Consider the following 26321-nt stretch of genomic DNA (forward strand, 5'->3'; position numbering starts at 1 on the left):
AGGAAATAGAGTTCTGTTTAAATAATGGGAGGACATTGTGACTTCAGGAATATTGGTGCTCTATGTAGTGAGATGTTACATTCCCATTGTTTGCAGATGCATAATAGATCAAATAAAGCACCAAAATGTGCAAGAGACAATATTGTGATACTTCTTCCTAAACATTTTAAATTGCTCTCCAGAACTTTTACCTACTTTGTATAATACCTACCAGCCTACCCTTATAACATCCATCTCTGCTAACCCTGTTTTCTGTTTTTTGGTGGGTTTTTTTGTATTTTACTCCTCTTCAGACCCCAGCACCAAGCAGAACTGCATCATTTTCTGAAGGCAAATCTGATGAATTTGCTCCAGCTAAGAAAGCCAAGCACACAATATCTCCTGGTAAGCTCTTGGCCTTTTTTCCTTTGGGAACTGTTGCAGGGACACCTTGCTATTCCTCTGCATTCCTCTTGGATTATTCCCAGAACATTTTTTGGCCTCAGTTCCTAATGTTCTCTCTGGCACTCATCAATCCCTTCATGTGGATTTTGGGCAGCTAATGAGAGATATGAAGAGGAAGCCAAATATATTAGCATTAGGGAATATCCTAACATGAATGAATCAGTAGTTTCCAGTTACAAAATATTAATATATATCAACAAAATGTAGAGGCTTTAAAATAAAGGAAAGTAATAATAAAGGTGAAGTAAATATTCATTAAAAATTGACAATTGGGAAGATATTTTGAAGGGTTTGGGATGCTACAAAAATCTTTGCACCTATAAATTCCTTTGCTCTTCATTAACTTATATGTTATGGAAAAATTGCAAAAATGCAGGAAAACTAAAATATGCATATCCATGGGAAGACAAAAATGTACTATTTTTAAGTAATATTTTGTCTATCAAGGAATTCTATCCATCTGCCATGAGATTCCTGCATTTTGCTAATAATTTGGGTTGGGCTTTTTTATTTGTTCTGTTTTTTGGTGGGTTTTTTTTGGTATGCTCTTCATTTATACTATAGACTAACTACAGCAGTGAGATGTAAGACTATGTTTTTGAAAACGATGAATTTTGGGTGGGTGCACATAAAAGGTTTCTACTACATGCCTCCCCACTTGCTTGGAAACACATCATACAAGTATGCATAAGCTTTCTACAGATAATCCTTGACTTATGACCACAATTGAGCCCAAACTGTATCTTGCTTAAGTGAATTTTATTTGTTGAGTGATTTTTGCCCCATTTTACGACTTTTCTTGCCACTATTGTTAAGTGAATCATTACAGTTGTTAAGGAAATCTGGCTTCCTGGTTGACTTTGTCAGAAGGTTGCAAAAGGTGATCGCATGACCCAGGACACTGCAATGTTAATAAATATGGAGCAGTTTCCTAACATCCGATCACATGGCCATGGGGATGCTGCAGAGGTCATAAGTGTGAAAAACGGTCATGAATCACTTTTTTCAGTGTCATTGAACAGTCACTAAATGAACTGTTGTAAGTCGAGGACTACCTGTACATAGCTGCATTCATAACAACTGCTATTGCATGTATCAGGATATGTAGGTTGAGACAGGAGTTACCATTTCCATGACTATTGTAGTATTTTCTCAATGCCAATCCTGTGCTTAATCTTCCTGTGGATCTCTTCTAATGACCCTTCAAGGTGGTATTATAAAATAAGAGCCACTGGTAGTGGTGGTGGTAGCTGTTGTTTTTAAAAAGTCATAATGAAACAAGCTCCCCCCTTTGAGTCATTATTATACTACATGATCAGTGTTTCCATTGAATAACCTTCCCCCTTCCCTTCCTCCAGTGAGATTCCAAAGAGCTATAGGTTTGGGAAAGGCATTGTTTGAGAACTACTATATTAAGTCCCAAATGAAGCTGTTCAAACTCTCCCTAAGTATAATGTGAGCCAAAGCCAGGACCAATTGTCGAATTTCTTGCAAAACTGATTCTCTCTTTAACAGATACATCCCCATCTCCAAGACGTGTTCCAGGTAGGACTACCACCACTACCTTAGCGTGTCCAGCCTTGCTATCAGCTGCTTCTGCAGTTCTATTCAATGGGTTTCTTGTGTGTTTGGGTTTTTGGTTAGCTTGTATTATTTTGGCTGTTTATGTTCTCCTTGCAAAATTCTGCAGTGAGCCTTGGTTAATTTCTGTCCTCTTTTTTCCTAGGAATACGGGTTTTCAAGGCACTTTTCTTCCCTGCTCCCCACCCCCATTTCCCACTTTTATGTTTCAGTTTATGAAGGACCTAACATAGCTTCTTAACATTAATTACCACTAAATCTTACTGAATCTCTCTTCTACTTTTAGTATGACACTTTTTCACAGTGGGCTCTCTAATTTTAGTGGGCGCCTTTTCTACCTGCCAAGTGGCTAGTTCTATCAGAATAACTACTCCTGCAATGCTTCCCATTATTTAAAATTTGCCCTTTTAAAATAATTTTATTAAAAAATTCAATAAAATAAAAACAAAGGAAATGAAATAAAATAGAAAAAATGAAAAAAAGTTTAAAAAAACATAGAATATTACTTCCACTCTGCCTTTTGACTTTCAGTACTTTTAAATACATGCATGGATGCATACATACATACATACAGATACATCCTTCTTCACTCCCATTCTAATGATTGGAAGAATAACCTTGGTCCCATACTTTCTATTTTGTTGCCTTTTTCTTTTACTTTTTAATTATAAGCCAGCCAAAGTTGTTGGGAGTTGAGTGGTCTATAAATTATAGAATCAAAGTTAATTATAGTCCAGCATGTCTTAAGTGGCCTATGCTAAACTAGGCATTATCTAGTTGTGTGGACTAACCCCTAGAATTCCTAGCAATGAAATTACTGGCTGGAGAATATTTAGAGTTGAAGCCCTCACATCTAGATGATAACTAAACTAGGGAAGGCTGCCATAGGACATCAGAAAAAGCCCAACCGAAGAATCTCTAAGACCACCCCCACCCACACAGAGAGGATAAGACACCAGAATATAAACTGACAGCAAACAGCATTCCTTACTAGCACTGATGATGTTACATAGTTAGGGTAATGAAACGTCTGCAAGAAAGCAAACAAGCTCAGAGAGCACTAAGGACCCCTCGCATCAAATACACACACAAAAAACAACAACAACAACACGGGTTTCTCCATGAAAAATACACACAGTATGAATGTAGATTTTCTCTCCTCCTTTCTTAAGATTCATAATAGCAAACCTCGGACCAGCTTTGTGGAACAGCGGAATGGTTTGTGTCAAGCACGGAAAGATCATGCGAAAGTCCAGTAAAACTGATTTATGGTTAATCATGCCTATGCACAGGAATCTTCTCAATTAATTATTATCACCTGCTTGAAGTTGCTATAGATAAAGGTAGTGAAATTCAAATGAGATTGGACTTAGTTTCCATATAGCTATGTAGGGATTGTAGTCTGATCTCTTTTAATTCCACCTCCACATTCTGTCATTCCTTCCCTTACACTTTGGATACTTACTTCATTCTCAGTGTATCAATCTTTGTATATAGAAACCCTAGGCAGTAGAAGAGGATTGTTCCTACTCAACAGGCACTGGTGAGGGCTACATTAAACATATAGCTGGATACGCAGAAAAATCCATACCTCCTTTTTCAGCTTTTTCTTGTTAACTTCAGGCAATCATGTGAGCATTGTCTGGATTAATGGAAATTAAAAACTAATTTTCTGGAATTTATTGGGATGGAAAGAGCTTCTGCTAGTACTTTTAAGATTTTTATCTATAATAAATAATCAAAGATCCATTTCAGTTTCACCCTACTTGAGTATTTGTAGTTCTAAAAGTCTTGTGTATTTCTAAAAGTCTTGTGGTGCTGTGTGTGAATGTGAATGTTGTTCAAGCACTTTTTGTAATGCTACTAAGCAGGTGGTGCTGGAGTAAATGCATTTGGTTGTGGTTTGGTAGAAAAGCATTCTTCATGGGTGAACAATTTCCTTTTGCCACTGTCTCAGGTATTTGATAACTGTTTTACTTGCACACTACACACTAAAACATCTGCTCTGTTCATTTATCACTTCTTAGAAGGATGCTTTGATCTATAGAAACTTTCTGATATGAATTTTTTGAAGCTTAGTTTTCTCATGACACACTGGTGGAATACTTTAGAGTTTGGAGATAATTAACTTTTGGAAAGTAATTCACATCATTTTGGTGACACAGTTGTTAGAATGATTTCCGACTTCCTGCTGGTTTTTCCATTGACTATTTGTGGGTAGTTGACAGGAAACATCAGAAATCATGACCATATGGCCACACGGACGCTGCATGGTCACAACTTTGCAAATAAAACATCATGGGAATTTGCAAATTCCCATGATTTGCAAGTAAAACATGATGGGCCCAAACACCATGGGAATTTCAATTCCACATGAATAAATATTTTTTACACAATTATTTAAGTCAGTAGATTCAAACGTTGTTGTGGTGTACAGCAATCTTTTGGGCTAACTTGAGGGTAAACACATAAACATAATGAGAGTTTTAGTAGTATCTAGATATGCTCTTGTTTGCATGAACAGCTGCCTCTCCCACTTACTCATCCCAACATCTCTTACTATTTAAGCCCTGTTGTACTGCCAAGAATGATACATTTACCTATAGGTTTGTGGATGATATGAAACAAAAAGCTATGTGGCTGCTTCATTTCCAGTGCTTTGCTTCATATGAATGGCTGGTATGCTGACTCATTCCCTTTAATGCAGAGAGAAGTGACTGACCAGTTTTATTTCTGACCATATTGTATTGCCACCTTATAGTTATTTACTCTTTTTTCTGTTTGCAGGAAAAGCTACAACTTTGTTCAGTCATCACACCAAGGCAATTGTGTGGGGAATGCAGACTCGGGCTGTGCAAGGCATGCTGGATTTTGATTACGTCTGCTCAAGGGATGAGCCTTCAGTGGCTGCCATGGTTTATCCATTCACGTAGGTTCATGCTCCTTTCAGACTACCTTGCTTCTGCCTGTATTAAATTCCATTCTTTTTTAAAATAATAATGCTACTAATTTTCTTAAAACTACAGATGAAAATAAAAGATATAATAATACAAAACTTTCAAAAGCAATTTAACAACTATATATATAAAAATTAGATTATGCAAACTGGCATAAAATAAACACAAGATAAATGACATGAAAATAAAAATGGAATAAAAAGTGGGGAAAAAATTAAAATATCTATGATACAAGAGTAGTAGTTATACCTTTATGCAAATAACTGTATCTTATTTTTTAAATAAAAAATGGAATCTTGACCACAAAGAATCATACTTTGTATCTTTTTATCGATAAGAGCCCATTCAAAGACTGAGAGTTGACTAATGTAATTAAACTCCTCTTCAAGTCTTGAGTACATGTGTCTAAACATAATTACCCTTTTGGAAACAGTCCAAGCATAATATATCCAAAGTTCCTCATAGTAGAGAAATTCCAGATTTGGGAGCTATAATTTAATCACACATTAATATTTATAAACTGCATTTTGCTTCCAAGAACTCAGGCCACACTAGTAAAAAAGTCTACCCCGAAAGGAACTATTAAGGAGCTCTACGAAACATATGCACAATATATCTTCAAATATATTGCATCTCTAACCTAGGAAGAATGATAATCAACCTTTTACATATACCCATTGGAGAGTCCAGTAAATATAAAAGCAACTTTTTTGTTGGATTGATTTAAATTTATAATAACAACAAACATGCTTGCCTCCTTAAAAACCTTAAGATATTGTAATGAAGGATAATTCAATTCTTTATTTGGAATTTCTTGTATATTATCCAAATGTAATTATGTAATTTAAAAAATGTTAAGAATGGGTGGATCATTTAGCTTCTATAATAGCTTTTTTAAGTGCCCTATTTCAATTAGAATTTTCTCCCCCCAAAGCTATTATTATTTTTATAGTTACAATTAAAATTGTGATTGAACCAACATATCTTTTTTAACCAGATTAATCATAAATTTAATTTAAATTTTCATATGGCAACTATTTAAATTCCTGTGTTTCTATAAAGAGTTCTTGGATCCAAGAATGTATTAAAGTTCCCAGCAGCATCAATTATCAATACTATCTATAAAGAAAAAAAACTGCAAAACAATTACACTAAATTTCTGACACTTTTCTAGTTGGCTACAATCCTTGATGGAAGCCATCTGATCAAATCTGTTATCAATCATCAGCATACTATGATGAAACACTCACCAAATCAATATTCAGAATAAATACTGAGATAAAATGATTGTTGTCTAATTTAGATAACAATTCTGGGATATAAACTGTTTTCAAAGGTTTAAAGCAAGACTGAGGAGAATTTTCCATCTATCTGTTGTTCCACCAAAAGTGAGGCAGCTTAGGTAAATGTATTACAGCAAGCCCAGCCCCATGCCTGTACTAATAAAACCTGTACTAATAAATGAGGTACTGTTTATGTCTCTAGTCAAGAAATTAATATTGCATTTACTTATTATTTTGTACAGAGGTGACCACAGACAAAAATTTTACTGGGGTCACAAAGAGATACTCATTCCTGTATTCAAGAATATGGCAGATGCCATGAAGAAACACCCAGAAGTGGATGTGTTGATAAACTTTGCCTCTCTCCGCTCAGCATATGATAGCACCATAGAGACTATGAATTACCCTCAGGTATGTGGATGGGCAGGGATTTCTATCAAACTAATCCTCTTTGAGTTATTTGTGAAAATCTGTTATAAATGCCTCTTATTTTAACAGAGGTGAGTTTTCTTAAGATGGTGAGGCAGCATGCTATACTGCCCATCCTTAAATTAAACTACGGTGGACAACTCTCTGGGCCCTTAGTTCTTCATTGGTTGGATAGAATATCTATATGTTCCTATAACATATTTACCTGAAACCTCTTGCCCTCTTCATTCTCTTCAAGAGTCAATAGAATAGTAAAACACTTTGGATTTGCAATTTCAAATAATTTAGATACAATCTTTAGACTATCTTAAATAATACTAGAAGAATTACTAAAATACTGTGTGTTAAGTACTGGTTGTTTTTTAAAAGTAGTAGAAATAGTATTACAACAAGTTGGTTTTTTAAGCACTAAAATGGTATTAAATAGTGGCAAATAAGTTTCTAAGTCTAGGAACTTTCTTCTATATTTTAATAACAAGGCAAAAACACCAAGTTTGTTTTTAGTACAATTTAGGACATTCTAAAGTTAGTAGAACTCTTGAAGTAATTTTTTCAAGTAGCCATGTACCAGTAAGTTATTTGTCAATATTTCCATGGAGCTATATGTATGCTTCTGTGTTAAAGGAACAGAGAATGTGGTAATGCAATCCTGTTTAATTTGAGAAAATCAGCACTTCAGTTGAAAAACCAGAAGCATGTTTGCAGTATGAAATATACAGAAGTGGTCTAACTGAGAAACCACAGAAAACAGTATGAAACCAGTATGAACGTCTAATTAATGTGTGCGCTAATTATGCCCAAATAGCCTGTACTTCATTTTACAGATTTCAGTAGTTGTAAGAAGAATGACATCAATATCAGATAATGGAAAATATATGGATATCAATAAATCTAGGGCCATTTTTGAATAGTTTGATACATTTACTGAATCTATTGAACTTTTTTTTATTAATTAAACTTTTTAAAAAACTGTGGTGCTGATTTTGCAACTGATAGTGTAGCTGTGGAGCATTAAAATTCATCGAATTTTTTTTGAAGGAAATACTTATTTGAAGGAGAAAAAGAGTTGTACAGCCATGTTTTTGCCATAAACTGCCTGCCATTGTTTATTGGTGAAAGTTAATCAAGGTTTAATAATCGTAAGACTATTAGCCATACTTATGCTGCAAATTAGAAAGCGTGAAATAAAAAATCAAACTATGTTTAGACATAACTTTGAGCTATCGTTAATTATTATACCACCGCTCAAAATTCGCATATTATGATGTTTAAACATTGTCTTCCATCCCCAGTTTCCACAGTGTGCATAATTTAAAAAACTGGGAAAGTCTGATGTAGTGGCAATTTTGGTTGAATGATGAATTTTCTTTTCTTGCCATTGTGTCCCCCCTTCCCAATCTTAAAATCAAAGTTGAGAAAAATATATTATTTGAATCATTTCTTGAATCTCCATTTCTCATGAGCAAAAAACCCCCCAACAACACCCAGAAATCAATATTGGTGCTACTTTCCTCTTGGGCTTCAGATCCGTACAGTGGCCATTATTGCAGAAGGGATTCCTGAGGCCTTGACCCGCAGGTTGATCAAAATGGCAGATGAGAAAGGAGTCACGATTATTGGACCAGCAACGGTGAGGGGAGAAAAACACTTCCTTTGAATTACTGTTGTTTTCTTTTGGCTTTAAAAAAAGCTTTCCTTTTTTTACAGACTGAGAACTTCTTGCTGCACACTAAATGTATTCCAACTGTGCCAGCAGGTTCACTTTAGAACCTGTAGAGTTCTAAAGAGGAAAATTGTCACAAAGCCTTGATTAATTGTATAAATGCATCTTACCGGGGATAGTGAATCACTGATTAATCAGCACTTCAAAGTATTTAAGCATCAGAACACATAGGAAATTTCCATTCTCTTCCTTCTCTTGGTATGGCTGAGTGAAAACTGACTCCTAAACATCTAGTCGGTATATTTTTATGTATTTTTCCCAAGATTTCAGCACAAAACATCATATTGTGCTACAGATCATATTTAATATGAGATGCTATCATCTCTGTGGCCCAAAAAATTAATGTGCATTGCCAATCCCAGAGTAAATATCTGCCTCATTATTGCTTCATTATCTCTTAGATTCATCAAGGCAGAAAAACATTTTTAAAATAATGTCTACATTTTGATAAATGTAAAGTCTTCTATGATCAATGTCCAAATCTAAATTAGTGGGTTTTTTTGTTATCACAACCTTAAGAATAATGGGCAAAGAATGACTGTTTTTTCATTTTGCTTCATGTAAAATATAATGGACTATAGTAAAGATGAGAGCCAATTTTGTGTAAAGCACTAGGTAGAAATTAGGAGACAGTCAATTCTAGCCTCACTTTAGGCAGGAAACCAGCTGGGTGACTGTGGGTCAGTCAATTTCTCTCAGCCCTTGGAGGAAACAAGCACAAACTATTTATGAAAAGATTGCTAAAAATTGCATGGATTTGTCCAGACAATCACCAGGAATTAAAACTGACTTGACAGCATATGAAGGTGCCTGTGTGTGCACACTCATGTACACAAGAGGTAAAAATTAAAATAAAGTCATCTTCAGGTCACATTTAACCCTTCTGAATGCACCATTGTAGTTTCCTTTGCAATAGTTCAGAATTGGCTCCCTACTGCCTTCCTCTGAGAAGTTATTTCAATTTCTGGTTGAACGTACAGACCTGGGAAGTCTCAATGGCCTTTTCCCTAAAGACCTTTCCATTAGCCAGGTCTGACCCTATGTAGCTTTAAAAAAAAATATCAGTTACATGATGTCAGCAGATGTGCTATGCATGTTCATACTAGGTACATGCAAATTAGATAATTGGGGGGGGGATGAGAGAAGGTTTTCATGATACAACTATCCTTAGCTGACCTGACTCAAACATTGTTTTAATTAAGAGATCGATATTTCAGCTCTTTGTTTCTGTTGACAGGTGGGTGGAATTAAACCCGGCTGTTTTAAGATTGGAAATACAGGAGGAATGTTGGATAACATTCTGGCATCAAAACTGTATCGCCCTGGTAGTGTAGCTTACGTCTCCCGCTCAGGAGGGATGTCCAATGAGCTCAACAACATTATCTCCAGGACCACAGATGGAGTCTTTGAAGGTGTAGCCATTGGTGGAGATAGGTAAGAGCGGTGGTTCCAAATGTTTGTTTTGCTTATTTTTGTCTTTTAAAATACTTCTTTTAAAAAATGTTCTTTTCTGCCCAGATATCCTGGTTCTACCTTTATGGATCATGTACTACGTTACCAGGATACTCCAGGGGTGAAGATGATTGTAGTGCTAGGAGAAGTGAGTATCTTTTAGTTTCCATCTTGAGCATAATTTGGAAATGGGATCTTTTTCTGTAATGGACTTTTTGTGTAAAAATAAACTTGTGATTTATATTTTTGGTGATTACACAAATGGATTATAGAAAGAATAGTAATATGTGTAACTTTAGGAAGAGAGTTTAAAATATATTTGTACTTACGATGCTGTGAAGAATATCAGAAATTACTACTTTGTTTCTTTTTTTCTTCAATTTTTTTCTTTTCTTGCACTTTTTACTTTCTCTTTAATTTCTTTTTCTTTTTTTCTTCCTTTATATTAGTTTTAATTTTTATCTTGTTTAGTTTTATCTAGTTTTAATAAAAATTATTACAATTATACATGCATACACACATATAGAAATGGGATCTTTTCACTGACTTCATGGATTTTTTTTTGAAAAAGCAAGAGTAGATGAGAACCAAAATACACATCATTGTTGTGTTCCGCAGCCAGTGCCATAGAGCCAACGACTGGAAAGCCTCTCTCTTACGACTAGCCACATTGGCTGGGCTTCCTGACAAGTGTGGTCAGCAGCCTCAGGCGGGTTGCTGATTTTCTACCCTTGTACATGCTGTGGAAACATAAATAATTTGTCTAGAGTAAGCTTACCAAGTTTACCAAATACATTGTTGGAGGATTCTCTGCCCAACTAGTCCTGGTGCTACAGTTGAAATAGAGCTTTGATTTCTTATGTCTAGCAGCTCTCCATCACTGTATTACGTGGAGACCGTTGGACACATACTCCTTCGATACTCTTTCTAAGAGATATTTGAAAAAATATCCTCCCAATAATCAATAGGTATCTTGGCCGTTCCAACACTACCTAGCTCCAGTGGCTGGCTGCTTAAGGATGAACAAATTGTGATTACAGTGCAGTGGCTAGATTCTGTGTACAGCATTGGGTATTTGTCGGAAACAAGCAATTAATCCATGATTGCTTATACAACCAATGTAGCAAACTCTTTTGCATTACTACTCTTTTGCATTTTAGTATTTAATGACTATGGGCCTAACATTTTAAGGATTGATATTATAATACAGTTAGGCCCAAGTGTAACTGAGAGATTGGATGCAAAATTGTAATTTTAATATAGTTTTTAATCTGTTATTTCTTATTCTGTTCTAGAATTTTTAACTGGATATTCCTTGAGTGTTTTTATTTGTTCTAGTCGCTGGCCTTTGACTGTAATAAACGTGATTTGATCTGTATTACTTTAATTTTGATATAAATGTATTCTTATTTACCAGCCACTTTCCTTAATTTAACATCAGTATAAAGTCTTAAAAATGCCTTGATCTTGATTTATTATTATTATTACCATTTTATTCAGATTTATATTTTATTCCATATAATCAGGAGACTTCTGTTAACACTTCTTTTTATCTACTGTATTTTTCAGAGTATAAGATGTACCTTTTTTCCTCAAAAAAGAGACTGAAAATTTGGGTGTGTCTTATACATCGAATACAGCATTTTTTGTCTCCTGAAGCCCCGCCCCTTCACCAAAATGGCTGTGCATACACTTTGGAGGCTTTCAGAGACTTCCTGGGGGTTGGGGAGGGCAGAAATGAGCAAAAAACAGGCCGTTTTACCCTCCACAGTCCCCAGCAGTACTCTATAAGCCTCCATAAGGCTATGCATGCAATTTTTTTGACAACAAATGGGCCTGTTTTTGCAAAAAAAAGGCCGTTTTTTGCTCATTTTTGCCCCCGCCCGGAGCACTTTGCAAGCCCCCCCCAAGGCTATTCATGCCTTAAAAAAACAAAAACCAGGCCCGTTTTTCACGAAACGTGAAACGTTGGGAGGTTTGCAGAGTGCAAAATCTTTTTTTCCCCTTTTGGAAATCATTTTAACTGACTGATGAGAATTACATTGATCAAGTACTGTGCCAGCAGAAACGCGTACCTACCTACTGTATTTCTCTCTCTTTCTCTATTTCTCTCTCTCTAATCCCTCTACCTACCTATCTACACACACTCTCTCTCCCTACCTATCTACTGTATTTCTCTATTTCTTTCTCTCTCTCTATCCCTTTATCTACCTATCTACCTACCTACTCTCTCTCTTTCCCTACCTATCTACTGCATTTCTCTCTCTCTCTCTCTCTCTCTGTTTCTATCTATCTATCTATCTATCTATCTATCTATCTATCTATCTATCTATCTATCTATCTATCTATCTATCTATCTATCTATCCCTCTACCTACCTACACACTCTCTTTCCCTACCTACCTACTGTATTTCTCTCTCTCTATTTCTCTCTCTCTATCCCTTTTATCTTTTATCTACCTACCTAACTACTCTCTCTCCCCCTACCTATCTACTGTATTTCTCTCTCTATTTCTCTTTCTCTCTCTATCTCTATCCCTTTTATCTTTTATCTACCTACCTAACTACTCTCTCTCCCCCTACCTATCTACTGTATTTCTCTCTCTATTTCTCTTTCTCTCTCTCTATCCCTCTACCTACTAACCTACCTACTCTCTCCCTCCCTCCCTATCTACTGTATTTCTCTCTCTCTATCCCTCTACCTACCTACCTTCTGCCCTCTCTCTCTCTCTCTCTCTCCCTCTCTCTCTATCCCTTTATCTACCTACCTACCTAACAACTCACTCTCTCCCTACCTACCTATGGTATTTCTCTCTCTTTCTCTCCCTGTCTATCCCTCTATCTACCTACCTACTTTTTTTAATTTACCTCTTCAAAACTTTGGTACGTCTTATACTCCGAAAAATATGATAATCCTCTCATTTAATAGAATTAAATTAAATGTAAGGCTGGATTGATGAAATCGGTATAGTGCCTTATTTTAAAGAACAGCATATACAGACTGCATTAATATATTTTACTCCAATTTTGTTTCATTTTTTTAGATTGGAGGAACAGAAGAATACAAAATCTGTAAGGGTGTTAAAGAAGGCCGGATCACTAAACCTGTTGTGTGCTGGTGCATTGGAACATGTGCTACTATGTTCTCTTCTGAGGTAATATATGTAGTAAAGAGGAAATCATTGAATCATTGGCAGAATCAGTCTGTTTTAATTAAGGGTGAAGGCCATCCAAAATACAGTCTTCATTAGTTTTGTTTTTAATAGTCACTTTCTTCATAAAATGAGACTTTGAAAGCTTGGTGTTACTCTACAACCCCATGAAAGATCTAATAACCACCTCTCTACCCCTTTGGTAATTAACCAGTCTTTGTATCTTCTACAGAATCTACACTATCATTGTCCATATTCAACATGCACTACTTTAATTCTTTAAAAATTTATAAAACATGTACAAGTTATTTATTTTGCATTCTGTGTATTTATTGATTCACCTGATCATTAAGATCTTCATCTGAGGCCAGGTGTTCCTGCCAAATGAGATGAGACAAATGTCCACAAGAACCTTTTTTTCAAAGGGGAAAGGGTTATCCCATATGTGGAATTCCTTCAACATAGAGGCTCATTTTGTACATATGGTCTTCTTGCTACCAAGTAAAGAATGCTTTATTCCAACATGCATTTTAGATTTAATTTTAGGTTTTCAATTATTATTCTATGCACTGCTAGTCTTATTCTAATGATTGTATGGCTACATTGTTTTTACTATTTATAGCTAGTTTTACTTTGTTTTATTATACATTCTTTTTGTCATTATTCTGTTTAGTATTTTATGTTTTTTATGTCCCTTCTTGATAACAGGTACAATTTGGCCATGCTGGAGCATGTGCCAATCAGGCTTCTGAAACTGCTATAGCCAAGAATAAAGCATTAAAAGAAGTGGGTGTCTTTGTACCACAAAGCTTTGATGAGCTGGGTGATGTAATCCAGTAAGTGACATTAGAACAATAACCATGATATATCTGTTGGGCTTTTGAAGACAGTCTGATAAATAGTATTACAAGATTGATCAGGAACTTAAGAATAGAGTCAGTTATCCTTTGATGGATTAGATGGTGCATTGCTCCCAGAATTATAAATTAATTCTGTACTATTCTTAACTTTGTGCAAACATCAGTAGACAGATACATAAATCAGGCTACATGTTATAATCGTAAGAATTGTTTTTCCCATTGCAAAGTCTGGAATATTTTTTACAAATGGGTAAAGCCCAATGTGAGTAGAAATCTCACATTGCATGAAGTTATATGAATTATGCTTGAAATAAGATCTTCGGTGAAACCATTCAAAATAAATCCTGGTTTTAAAAAAACACATTGCTTAGTAAAATAGATGAATTACACTAATGAATGAGGAGGTACTAGGTTTGCAATGTATCCCCTATTATTGTTTGAAGCACTAACACACCTTCTACCTTCAATCAGTGAAAATTTGCAAGGTTGGATTGGTAAACTTTGCTAGTAGCATAAAATCATTAAAATTCTCTTAGTACAACTTTTAGACTGTTTCATATATCCTTTGCTTTATCTTGCCTATAGCCATTTCCACAACCTGATCTCTTCAATTAAGTTATACTGAAGGACAGATGGTAGCACATAGCTAATTTTATTCCAGTAGAATTTATCTGGTGTATATAGCCAAAGATAATGTATTGAATAATTCATCAAGTGTACATACTAAAGAAAAGGAAATTGAATACTACATAAAATGGTGTTCCTCAATCTCAGCAATTTTAAGATATGTGGACTTCCACTCAAGATTTCCTAGCTGGCGTGTAAGTCTACTTATCTTAAAGTCTCTGAGCTTCAGAAAGACTGAGCTACAGCAAAACTGAAATGTATTGTTTTTTATTTGTAAATATAAGAACAAGTAAGTATAAACACAAGTATTTAAATCATCCTCAAAAAAGAGAAGTCAGGTGAAATTTTATTCAAGTAAGTTATAATATAATATCCATTTATCTTGAATATGGAGCTGAAGAAAATGAAGATAGCAAAAGCAATAGCAATAGACTTAGATGCCGCTTCATAGAGTTTTATAGCCCTTTCTAAGTGGTTTACAGAGTCAGCATATTGCCCCCAACAATCTGAGTCCTCATTTTTACTGACATCAGAAGGATGGAAGGCTGAGTCAAACTTGAGCTTGGTGAGATTCGAACTGCCAAACTTCAGGCAGCCAGCAGTCAGCAGAAGTAGCCTTCTGAGATGCATAATATATACCAGTGATGGTGAACCTATGGCATGTGTGCCACAGGTGGCCCACGGAGCCATTTGTCAGAGCACACAAGGCGTTACCCTGACAGCTGGCCAGCACGCATGCACGCGCTGGCCAGCTGAGTTCACCCTTTTTTAAAGCCATTTTTCGCCTTCCCCAGGCTCCAAAGGCTTTATAGGAGCCTGGGGAGAGCAAAAAGAGTCTCCCCTGCCTTTTCCGGAGGCCCTCTAGAGGCTACATGAGCTTCCCTGAAGTCTCTGGAGCGCAAAAAACTGGCCCTATGGGCAAACTGGAAGTTCAGGAACGGACTTCCTGTTTGCTCGGAGGATCGTTTTGACTGCTTCGAAGGCTTCAGGGAAGCCTCCTGAAGGTCCCTGAAACCTTCGGAGTGCTCAAAATGACGATCCAAGCAAACAGGAAGTGACTTCCCTGAAGCCTCCATAGGGCTTCCGGGGGGGCGGGGGAGGTTGTTTTCGCCCTCCCCAAACTCCTATAAAGCCTCTGGAGCCTGGGGAGGGTGAAAAAGCATGCAAAAAATTGGGGGAGTGCCCGTAATGTGCGCATGCGCACTGGGTTGTGTGTCGCACATTACATTATGGGTGCGGCACGCCTTCACACTACTCCCCCCCACGTTCTCCCCACTTATGGCACGTGAGCCAAAAAAGGTTCGCTATCACTGATATATACTATTCTTTTTTTGGCAATTTTTTATTTTATTTTTAAACATAAGAAACAACATAAAAAATTCTCATCCATACATATTGTAGAAAGTGTATCAGTTGGTTACAAAAGGTTTTCATGCCTCTCTTCCACAGTCATCAAGCATAATTCATATTAACTCAAGTATTTTAACTCAAATATTTATACATGTTACTCTTATACCTCCATTTATGTTTGACTAACTGATATATACTATTCTAAAGATAGATTTTAGTTTGAGTTAGAAATTAAATTCTTCCAAGCAGTTGCAAAAGTCTTTATTTTTATTTGGAAACTTATGGAATTTGGGAATTTTGGGTTATAATTGTAACAAAATATAAATACATATATAAGAATAGGGGATTGATTCTTAATTGATTATTGGCTTTGTGGAGACCTAGAGGTCACTATCCATGAGTATAAAGAGATAATCCTCAAAGTAGATGTAACACAAACCCAGTAAATAATCATTGGGTAAATCTATAAGAAATTAACATTGTTTTCTTTCCTTTCGATAGGTCAGTGTATGAGGATCTGGTTTCTAAGGGAGTAATTGAGCCAGCACAGGAAGTTCCTCCTCCAACTGTGCCAATGGATTACTCATGGGCAAGGGTAGGTTTACTCTTAATAGTCTAGAAGAGGTACACATGGGAGGTGAGTGGCTGAATGAACTTGAAATTCTTAAAACATGCTATGTAGATCAGCTTTCCCAACCTTTCCGGGTTGGTGACTTGATGGGTGTTTTGTGTAAGGGGCAGGTGCATGTGTGTGCGTGCAGAGCTTCATTCAGCTGTCATCAAGTAGGTCTGTAATTGCTGGTGCCTGCCCATCACATGAGTGGGGCTGCAAGTGCTGGCACCCCTATTTGCACAAGTGAGGCTGTGAGGCCAATGCTTGGCGCTCACGTGAGTTGGGCTTTGTGCGCCAACACACCACTCACCCGGTAGTGGGATGGTAGTGGGCTGTGGTCGACAGATTGGGGATCCTGATTTAGATGATAATTTATAAAAGTGTTTACTGATACATTTGATTATAATTAGCTGGTCAGTTTAGTCCTGTCCATTACTTCTTGCAAATGAATCATTTGTGTGTGTGAGAGAGGGGGGGGGAGGGAGAGAGAGAACACATATAATTAATTATATAAAGTTTATGCTTTCATTGGGATGGTACACTTTGAATTTTACCATTAAGTAACATAGATGGGGTCATCAGTAAGTCAACACTGTTTTATGGGAAAGCATTTATTTTATGTAGAAGACTAGTCCAAAGGACTGGTCTTAACATATCCTGCATGTTCCCTGAAAACAGGGCTGGCCCTATCCCTAGGCAAAAAGAGGTAGCTGATTTTCAGTATCATTTGACTTTGGATCCTAGAAACTGTAATGATCAGAAAGGTGGACATGATATGCTACTTAATCTCTCAAGTAGTAAAATATTTGAAACTAGATTTCACTAGAACATATTATTTTTATGGAAGAATATTTACCCGTGTAAGCCTAATAGGAGTCTGAATTAATACTAGTCTAATAGCTCACTGAAAATTAAGACAGGGCTGTCGTGTTTGGAATTTTTTAACCATATTTTTTGTTTCCTAGGAGCTTGGTTTAATTCGGAAACCAGCTTCTTTCATGACTAGCATTTGTGATGAGCGAGGTCAGGAACTGATCTATGCAGGCATGCCAATCACTGAGGTCTTCAAGGAAGATATGGGGATTGGTGGTGTGTTGGGTCTGCTGTGGTTCCAGAGAAGGTAAATTGTTTTTCTGTTGGTTTTGGGTGGGTGGGACTTCACAATATTATCTTGCCTTTCTTTTTTGAGAGGTCTGAGTCTTTTTGGTGCTGATTCAGATTGTGAAACACAGATTTTAAATAATTGGAATAAAATTCCCATTGAACTGTTGAAGGTTGACAGCTAAATTCCTGAGGCTGGTCTAGCTCTCTGAGAGATGCTGTCTAGGTTCTTTTTTTTTTCCAAATATATTTTTATTCATTTTCACATTCAATTTTTTACAGTCACTTATATACTGGATATTTGCTATAAGAAAAGAAATAAAATAAAATAAAAAAGAAAACACAACTCATCATCATTCAGCATAAAACAAAACCCCACCTGACACTTCCATCCTCCATACACCCCATCTTCCCCCTCCAACTTTCCTTTCCTCCCTCTAACACTCCCCTTTCCTACTTCCCTTTCCCCTCAAACCTTCCTTTCTCCCCTTCCTCACCCTAGCATTCCCCTTTCACCCTCCTTACATTCCCCTCTTACTCCCTCCTTGCTCCTCCCTCTTCTTTCCCTCTACCTCTCCCCTTGGTGTATTCCTTTATTCAACTCTTATTTATTAATATTGAGCTATGAAGATAGAAAATAGGAAACAAAATATGATTAAAAAAAACCCAAGGAAAAAAATATAAAGAAAGAAAAAAAAGAAGAGACAACCGTATACAAGTGCATTCTTCGTCTTATTGAAACTATATTACCACCCACCACCCACCCCCAGTAGGTCCCCCTCCCTAGTCCCCCCCGACTTCCCAGGGCCCACACCTGGCACTGCCCTCTGTCAAACCCCTTCTGAAGTATCTTATGATCCTATGGATTAAAAATAAAAGTAATATGAGAAAAAAATAAATAAAAAGAAATTACAAATTATAAAAAGGAAAATAAAAGAAAAAAAAAGAAAAAAGAAAAAACTCTTTGTATTAAGCTCAGCCCCCCATCTTTATTAATGTTTAAACAGTATAAATCATTCTATATGTATTTTATTCTCGTCTCTTGCTTCTTTGTTATTTACCCCATCTTCCTGTAGACTCTCCAATTCATCTTCCTTAACCTTATATTCAAATAAAAATTTATGCAGATTTATGCAGAAATCAGTTTGCGATCTAGCTCAAAATAATCTCACCAAACATTCCCTTCTAGTAGGATTTAAGCAGTGTGGATCATTCCACATATTCAAATAATAATTTACACAAGAATCAGTTTGCATTCTGTCTCAAAATAATCTCACCAATCTTTCCCTTCTAATAGAGTTTAAACAATGTAGATCGTTCCGCGTGAATTTTACCCTCGTCCCTTGCTTCTCTGATATTTACCACTACTTCCTGTAGTCACTCCAAATAATCTTTCTTAACCTTATTTTCGGATAATAATTTACACAAGAGTCAGTTTGCCTTTTAACTCGAAATAATCTGATCAGGCTTTCGCTACCCCTCCACCTACCCCGCGTTACCCAGCTCCCTTCCTCCCAAACCAAAGTTCAGTGAAGTTACCATCTCCACTCTCTTCACTTTAAAGTCCTGGACAATTTAAATTAAAGTTCAAACATATAAGTCCCGTGAAGTATGTGTTCAGCATCCGCTCTACGTAGTTCAGTCCCAATATCACACCACCAGTATCTAATTCCGCTTTTTCTACCGGAGAGAGACCGCAAACCCCCATTCAATCCACAACTTTGACAAATATTTTGGAATGTCTAATAGGAAAACATCGTAGTCTAGAGACTGAATGTCTTGCAAATTGTTGGGTCTAGACAGGATTACCGTATCTTAAACCAGACAAATATTTTGAAGACATAGCTAAACCCTCGATCTCCGCTCTTCTGCTTCTCCGGAAGGGGGAGAGCTACACCCTCCGTCTTGCAACCATGTGGTCTGCTGCTTGCCTTCTCCTTCGCCTTGTCTTTCCTCTTTTCCGAGTGAGTCAGGAAGTCCCGCCTTCAAAGTCTTATAGTAGAAATCTCGAGCTTCCGAAACAGAATTAAGACGAAATCTTTGATTCTCAAATGTGACCGTGATGCCAGCTGGCGCTTCCCATTTATACTGTATCTGGTGGTTTCTAAGCTCTTCAGTTAGGAAAGTATAGTCTCTTCTTGCTTTTAACATCTGGGATGGTATTTCTTTGAAGACAATCAAATCCTGCCCATCAACTCGCAACCTATTATTGTAAAATTTTGTATGATCGCATTTCTGGATTCTTTTGTGGAGAAATATATGATTATGTCCCTCGGGAGCTGTCGCTGTTCTGCTACCAACGAATTCTGGCGATAGATTTTTCGAATCTGCCAATCAAAATTAAATCCCGGGCTTCCCACCGCATGGCTGAAGGCCTCAACAAAAGTCTGTTTCAAATTCTCTCGCTCCTTTTCGCGCAATCCTCTGACTCTTATTGCAAATGCCTTCCTGTTAAAATTTATCATAACAAGCTGTTCTTGAGTATCTCTAATTTTTTGTTGTAGTGTTTGGATGTTAGTAGTCAAATTAGAGTTAGCCTCCTCCAAGCTTTCCAATTTATTCTCCATTTCAGCGGTGTAATCTGTCAAAGCAGACATGGCTTCAAACGTATCCGCCTTCATTTGGGCAATCTTAATCTCTAGATTATCATATAACTCCAATACAAATTCTTTAATTTCCTGTTTAAAGTCATTAAGCATTTGAGAAAGAAATTCCTGTGTTAAGAAATCTCCAGTAGAGGGCGTAGGAGACAAGGGCAGCGATTTTGTAGCAGATTCTTTAAGCACATTCGTAGAAAGACGCTTCGGCTTTGACCTGGGAGCCATTATAAGTAAAAGCTAAAGATAAACAAATAAACAGCGTTCTCGCTCCCCTCAATTTCCAAAAAAAATAATTGTTTATAGATTTTGGGTAGTTAATGAGGAATAGTCTCCAGGAAGGTAGAGCCGGCTAAGTACATCCCCTATCAGTCACCAACGGAGAAAAATCGCCATTTTGTAACACGTTTGAACAAAGAAGCCTCTAGGACAAATGAGGCTGGTGTTTAAGATAGTAATAAAAGTAAAACCTCTCAGGGGTGGGACCCGCTCGTATTAATCATAAATAACTTCAAACAACTTTGCTTTGTCCTGAGGGGGGAGTCTCCTGTCTGGAGCTGCAAAAAAGGCAGCTGAGAAGAACTGGCTGGAGATAAGAGCTCAGCTAACGCTGGATCTAATCTCCGTCCACAGCAAAAAAAAAAGAAGAAGGCTGTGAACTACGAATAGACCTTAGCCACTGAGCTTCTCCCTGCCCCTTTCTTGCCAAAAAGGGGTGATATCTTTGATCTTATTTAGATATACAGACCAGATCTCTGAGAGGAGCTCCGTTGAGCCCCCTTCGGCGACAGGCTCCGCCCCCGGAAGTCCGCTGTCTAGGTTCTTCTAGGCATAAATACGGGATAAATAAATGGTACTTATATTAGCGGTGGCTCAGTGGCGAAGACGCTGAGCTTGTCGATCAGAAAGATTGGCTGTTTGGTGGTTTGAATTCCTAGCACCGCATAATAGAATGAGCTCCTGTTTCTAGTCCCACCTTCTGCTAACCTAGCAGTTCAAAAGCATATAAAAATGCAAGTAGAAAAAATAGGAACAACCTTTGGTGGGAAGGTAACAGTGCTCTGTGCGCCTTCGGCATTTAGTAATGCCAGCCACATGACCACGGAGACATCTTCGGACAGTGCTAGCTCTTCAGATTTGAAATGGAGATGAGCACCGCCCCCTAGAGTTGAGAACGACTAGCACATATGTGCGAGAGGAACCTTTACCTTTACTTATATTAGCAAATTCCTTAAACAGTTGAGGATTGAGTTGCTGACCTCATTAATTCCTGAAAGTTGCTCTTTTGACCACGGATGTCAGGAGAGGATGACAAAAATGGAAACAACTGAATAAAGGACAGGATAATCGTGTAAATATGTATGAAAAGTATAACAGGTAAAATGGATAAAAGAGAAATTTTTACATAGCTTAGACATACAGGCAACCTGTTTATCTTCCAGAGATTACTGCAATTATACCTATGACAATATTGATAATATTGAATTTCTGATAGTGCCCTTGCTAACCCTTCTCTGTATACTATGCAGCTATAGGAAAAGGTATATCCTAAGATCTGTTCTCAAATTCTGCATAGTTTTGGTGATGTTAGATATGTTGGAAGCTCTAATGATGCATTGCTTTATGTAAGTGTCTGCTTAAAAAGGCTTTTCAGCATTCTCTGCAGAATGCAGGAGCATTTCCCTGCATATAGTGGATGAGGGAGGCAAGAATTATTTGAAACTTGAAAACTTCCAAAATATTCTGGTTTAGAGTCATGACAGATTATATGTAAGTCTTTTTTTACACATCATATTTTAATATTTGAAATTGTTATTCAAAAAGATGAAAAACAACACAAATGTCACATTAACAATATATTGCAGACATATATTGCAGACAATTGCATTATAATAAGCATGTTTAGAATTAAATGGATGCCCCCCTGCTCTCCCTTTACCCCAATATTAATTTATAAAAATGTTTCATCAAAATGTGTATACTGTATTGACTGATAGGTATTCTTGGTAGTTTCCTGAGCCTCTTGCTTTGAATATGCTGTAATTTAAGGAAAGTTTAGAAAGAACAAAATGTGATTTAACAGAAGCTGACAAGATTGTGAGAAGTTGTAAAAGTTCCTCAATCAATGGGATCAATGGCTCAAGTAAGATATTCCTGACCCATTTTTTAAAATCTTCCCTTCAGCAAATAGCCTATCCTGTTTCTAAATAGTTTTTAAAGTGCACGGTGTGCTATTTCTTGAAGAAGAGCTTCTAATATGGAAACTACAAATGCTTTCTTAAGTCATCTGCTCCCAGTTTGACTTTCTGTAGATACTGGTTGGGAAGCCTAGGTCTTGCAATAACAATCCAACTAGAAGACATTAAATTAGAGAAGGTTGCCTTAAGCTTTGAGCTTCTAGTAAATGTTTGTTTTTTTAAATGATAACACAGTTACCAATTGTCTTTGTAATAACATCTTAATAATTGACATTAACCAACATGCAATTGTTTTAGAGAGAACTTTATAATATTTTTGTCTCTTCAGGTTGCCTAAATATGCCTGCCAGTTTATAGAGATGTGTCTGATGGTGACAGCTGATCATGGTCCAGCAGTGTCAGGAGCCCATAACACTATTGTTTGTGCAAGAGCTGGAAAGGACCTTGTCTCCAGTCTTACATCAGGCCTACTCACAATCGTAAGCATTGTCAAGAGGTGGATGAAATTAGCGTGACCCGTCAAAACTGCGGTCCACTAAAGTGCGCCCGATCAAAGCGCGTACGTGACGTCATCAGCAGCGCGACAAATAAAATTAAAAATAAATTAAATTAAAATAAAAATAAAATTAAAGCAAGCCGATTCACATAAAGATTAGGGTTAGGGTTAGGGTTAGGTTAAGGGTTAGGGTTACGTTAAGCGTTAGGGTTAGGTTTAGGGTTAGGTTTAGGGTTAGGTTTAGGGTTAGGTTAAGGGTTAGGCTTAGGGTTAGGTTTAGGGTTAGGTTTGGGGGGGTTAGGGTAAGGTTTTCGCGTTAATTTTAAATTTACCGCTCACAGCGTGCCGTTTTCATCGCGCTGTGATGATGTCACGTACGCGCTTTCGTCTACCGCGCTTTCGTCTACCGCGGATTTGTGGTGGAACCGAAATTAGTGCATGATACCATTTGTAGCCAGGGCTCTTACTTGTCCACTTATAGTTCACAATGTATGCCAATTTTGAAGTAGAAGCTCCTGGACTGGACATCATTTTGGTTTTAGCTTCATCTGATCCTTCTGGAGCTGTGTTGACAAAGCTGATAAGAAAGAATTTTATATTTTAAGAGAAAGCTACATTATACATTATATTGGGTTTCTGTTGGTTATTTCATGTAAAATGGGGTCACTTTCAGCTTGCTTAGGAGAATAGGTGAATTCAGCAGACGGAAGTAACTGGTTAGTTAAAAACACAGTCCTAAACAGGGATGATAAAATAGAAACTGCCAAATTTATTGTTTGTCTGGTAGTTATAGGTGTGGAATATTAAAAGTAATTTATTACAACATTTCCTTTTATAGTGACACATCAAAAAAGACAATCATATCAAAAAGCAAATAAGAGCATATATTTGAAGCCCATTTATTAAATTTGTCATTTTTGGGAGAAATTGCCAGGATAGGTTTGATTTTGCTCAAAAAACTTCTATTTCTTCACATGGATCCTGTTCTTAACTATTGCGAAGAATGGTAAACTTGTGACTGAACTCCATAAGCTAAAGCTATAAAGGAAATGGATTGCATGGAAAATGTTTCTTCCTATAATAGCTACCTCACCTTTCTGCTCCAAATGTCCATTATTATTGAGGAGGCTAGATGCTTTCTAACCTATATCTCACTGACATACTCACTTCGTGAGTTGTGTAATATTTGTATCCAAAGCAGGCAAAGGAGTTTGAAATCAGTGAGGTGCCCTCTTTAGATTTGTTGGGAGCTGTTTAAAGAAGCTCTATTATATACTGTCTCTATTTCTCCTGTTCATGTAAGTTTGATCATAGGATCTTCTGTGTCCGATCTTACTCCAGAAGAAAAATCTTTTCAGTTTGGCTTTTTCTCTGCTTACCAATGTCCTTTAGGGTGATCGTTTTGGTGGTGCTTTGGATGCAGCAGCAAAAATGTTCAGCAAAGCATTTGACAGTGGTATCATTCCCATGGAGTTTGTGAACAAGATGAAGAAGGAAGGGAAATTAATCATGGGCATTGGTCACCGCGTTAAATCAGTAAGTTGCTTGCCTGCTTAAAGAGGTGGTAGATTTTCACTGATAGCAACATAGCCTAAATCCTGAATTCAGTTCAGGATTTCAAAGAATTTAGCCATGATATGAAAATATTTTTGATCCTGTTTGCTAGTTTTAAACTGTGTGGTTTCATTTATTGTTTCTTTTAACTTTGTAGATCAACAACCCAGATATGAGAGTTCAGATCCTTAAAGATTATGTGAAGCAGCATTTTCCTGCAACGCCTCTTCTAGATTATGCATTGGAAGTGGAAAAAATTACTACTTCCAAGGTAACATCTTTTTGTGACAGTTTTAACATGAAAGTACTTGGTTTCTCTATTTAAAACTAATGGTTTCTCTATTTAAAACTAATCAGCTACTGGTATAAATATTTATTATATGTTATAAAATTATAAACATTACTAAATTTGAATGGCAGGAGTTTGCTAAACTTCCTGTCCCTTTATATTTAATTATTATGAATAAGCAAAAATTTTAAAAATTGCATATGACAGAGGGATAAAAGAGCATGTATTTCCTATTTTTAAAATATTGCCTTTTCATTATCTGGAAACTATTCTTTTGCTTACCTTAGACATCAGATAACATTGCATTAGCTTATAAAGTCTTTCTCATAGAAATCTGAACCCAAAGAAAACATCAAATGCTGCCTATATTTTCAAGACAGAGAACTTGATAACAATATATACTTTAAATAGAAACAAAATAATCAAAGGTACTATGATAGAAAATGTTACTGCACAATTTAGTCAACTAATTATGTCAGCTTACATGTAAGGAACTTTACAAATTGTAGTTTAATTAACAGAATTAGGAATTACTTTCAAAACTCTGCCTTCAGGGCAACCATAAGGGATCTTAAAAATAACTATATATGCAGTAAATTATTTTTGTTGTTTTTGAGGTGTAACCATTAAGAGGTAACACCAATGCTGGTGATACTTTCATCTTGATTAAAAATTCCTCTTATTGTTAAAATCTCATTTTTTCTCAACCTGCTCCAATCTAGAAACCTAACCTTATCCTGAATGTTGATGGATTTATTGGTGTAGCCTTTGTTGATGTACTTAGGAACTGTGGTTCTTTTACACGGTGAGCAATCAATTTCTCATTAATCTTCATTATGGTTTAGAAGCTTGGTTATAATAAATCTCTGTTGCACAAAAATAATAATAATAATGTCAGACATTCTAGATATAATGCATATGTATAAAGGAAATATTTTAAAGAAATTTATTGACACTATAGGCATTATGACCAGTTTCATTCATTCTATTTAATTTCCTTAGGGTTATATTTGTGTTGTAATTTTTCTAAGAATGGGATAAACAGCGTCTGCATTCATGTATCACTGTTAACCATAGAGAGATGCTTAACAATGACTGCATCTAGACCATGGTTCATAATGTGGTTAATGAAAGCCTCACCAATATTCTAGGATCATAGTTTGTTATACATAAGTTAGCATTTATCCAATCTTACATTATCCAAATCCAAATATCATTTAATTAATATTTCAAAAACATAAGATACAAAGTTAGCTAAAAACACAACTGCCTCTGCAAAAAGTAATTTGCCTTCTCCATTTTTGTCTTCTAAAATCTCAGCCCAAATAGCATCTCTTGGAAATCAAAAGGCCTGGAGTTATTTTTTCTAACTCTGCTACCAAAGTTGGTTTATAAACCTCATTAAGCAAATATAGCATGTAGGTTATTAAGGTTTAAAGGAAAATAATCGACAAGATTATACTTTGAATTACTTAATATAAGTGCCCCCCCCCCAATTGTGGGAATTTGATTTTTTAAAAAGCAGGGAGCATCCTGTTTTATGATAATAGAAGATCAGTCTTTGAGTAATTCACTTAATAACAATATGTTAAATAAATCAAAATTGGTTGGATTCA

General features: G+C 36.4%; 1 protein-coding gene across 3 annotated transcripts in view; it reads left to right on the forward strand.

The window, feature by feature from the left end:
* The window catches only part of ACLY (ATP citrate lyase), a 79747-nt gene that overhangs the window by 51573 nt on the left and 1853 nt on the right, over positions 1-26321 (forward strand). For 2 of the 3 annotated variants that reach the window (XM_032235381.1, XM_032235382.1), the window contains 15 exons: positions 294-384; positions 1960-1989; positions 4813-4954; positions 6508-6676; positions 8220-8324; positions 9655-9851; positions 9936-10017; positions 12913-13023; positions 13729-13856; positions 16359-16452; positions 17436-17590; positions 22695-22845; positions 24255-24398; positions 24574-24687; positions 25428-25510. In XM_032235381.1, the coding sequence (XP_032091272.1) occupies positions 294-384; positions 1960-1989; positions 4813-4954; positions 6508-6676; positions 8220-8324; positions 9655-9851; positions 9936-10017; positions 12913-13023; positions 13729-13856; positions 16359-16452; positions 17436-17590; positions 22695-22845; positions 24255-24398; positions 24574-24687; positions 25428-25510 (1796 nt within the window). The remainder of the gene's footprint in view (positions 1-293; positions 385-1959; positions 1990-4812; positions 4955-6507; positions 6677-8219; positions 8325-9654; positions 9852-9935; positions 10018-12912; positions 13024-13728; positions 13857-16358; positions 16453-17435; positions 17591-22694; positions 22846-24254; positions 24399-24573; positions 24688-25427; positions 25511-26321) is intronic. The other variant, XM_032235384.1, reaches the window with a different exon arrangement.

Source organism: Thamnophis elegans, chromosome Z, assembly GCF_009769535.1.
Source record: "Thamnophis elegans isolate rThaEle1 chromosome Z, rThaEle1.pri, whole genome shotgun sequence".
NCBI lineage: Eukaryota > Metazoa > Chordata > Lepidosauria > Squamata > Colubridae > Thamnophis > Thamnophis elegans.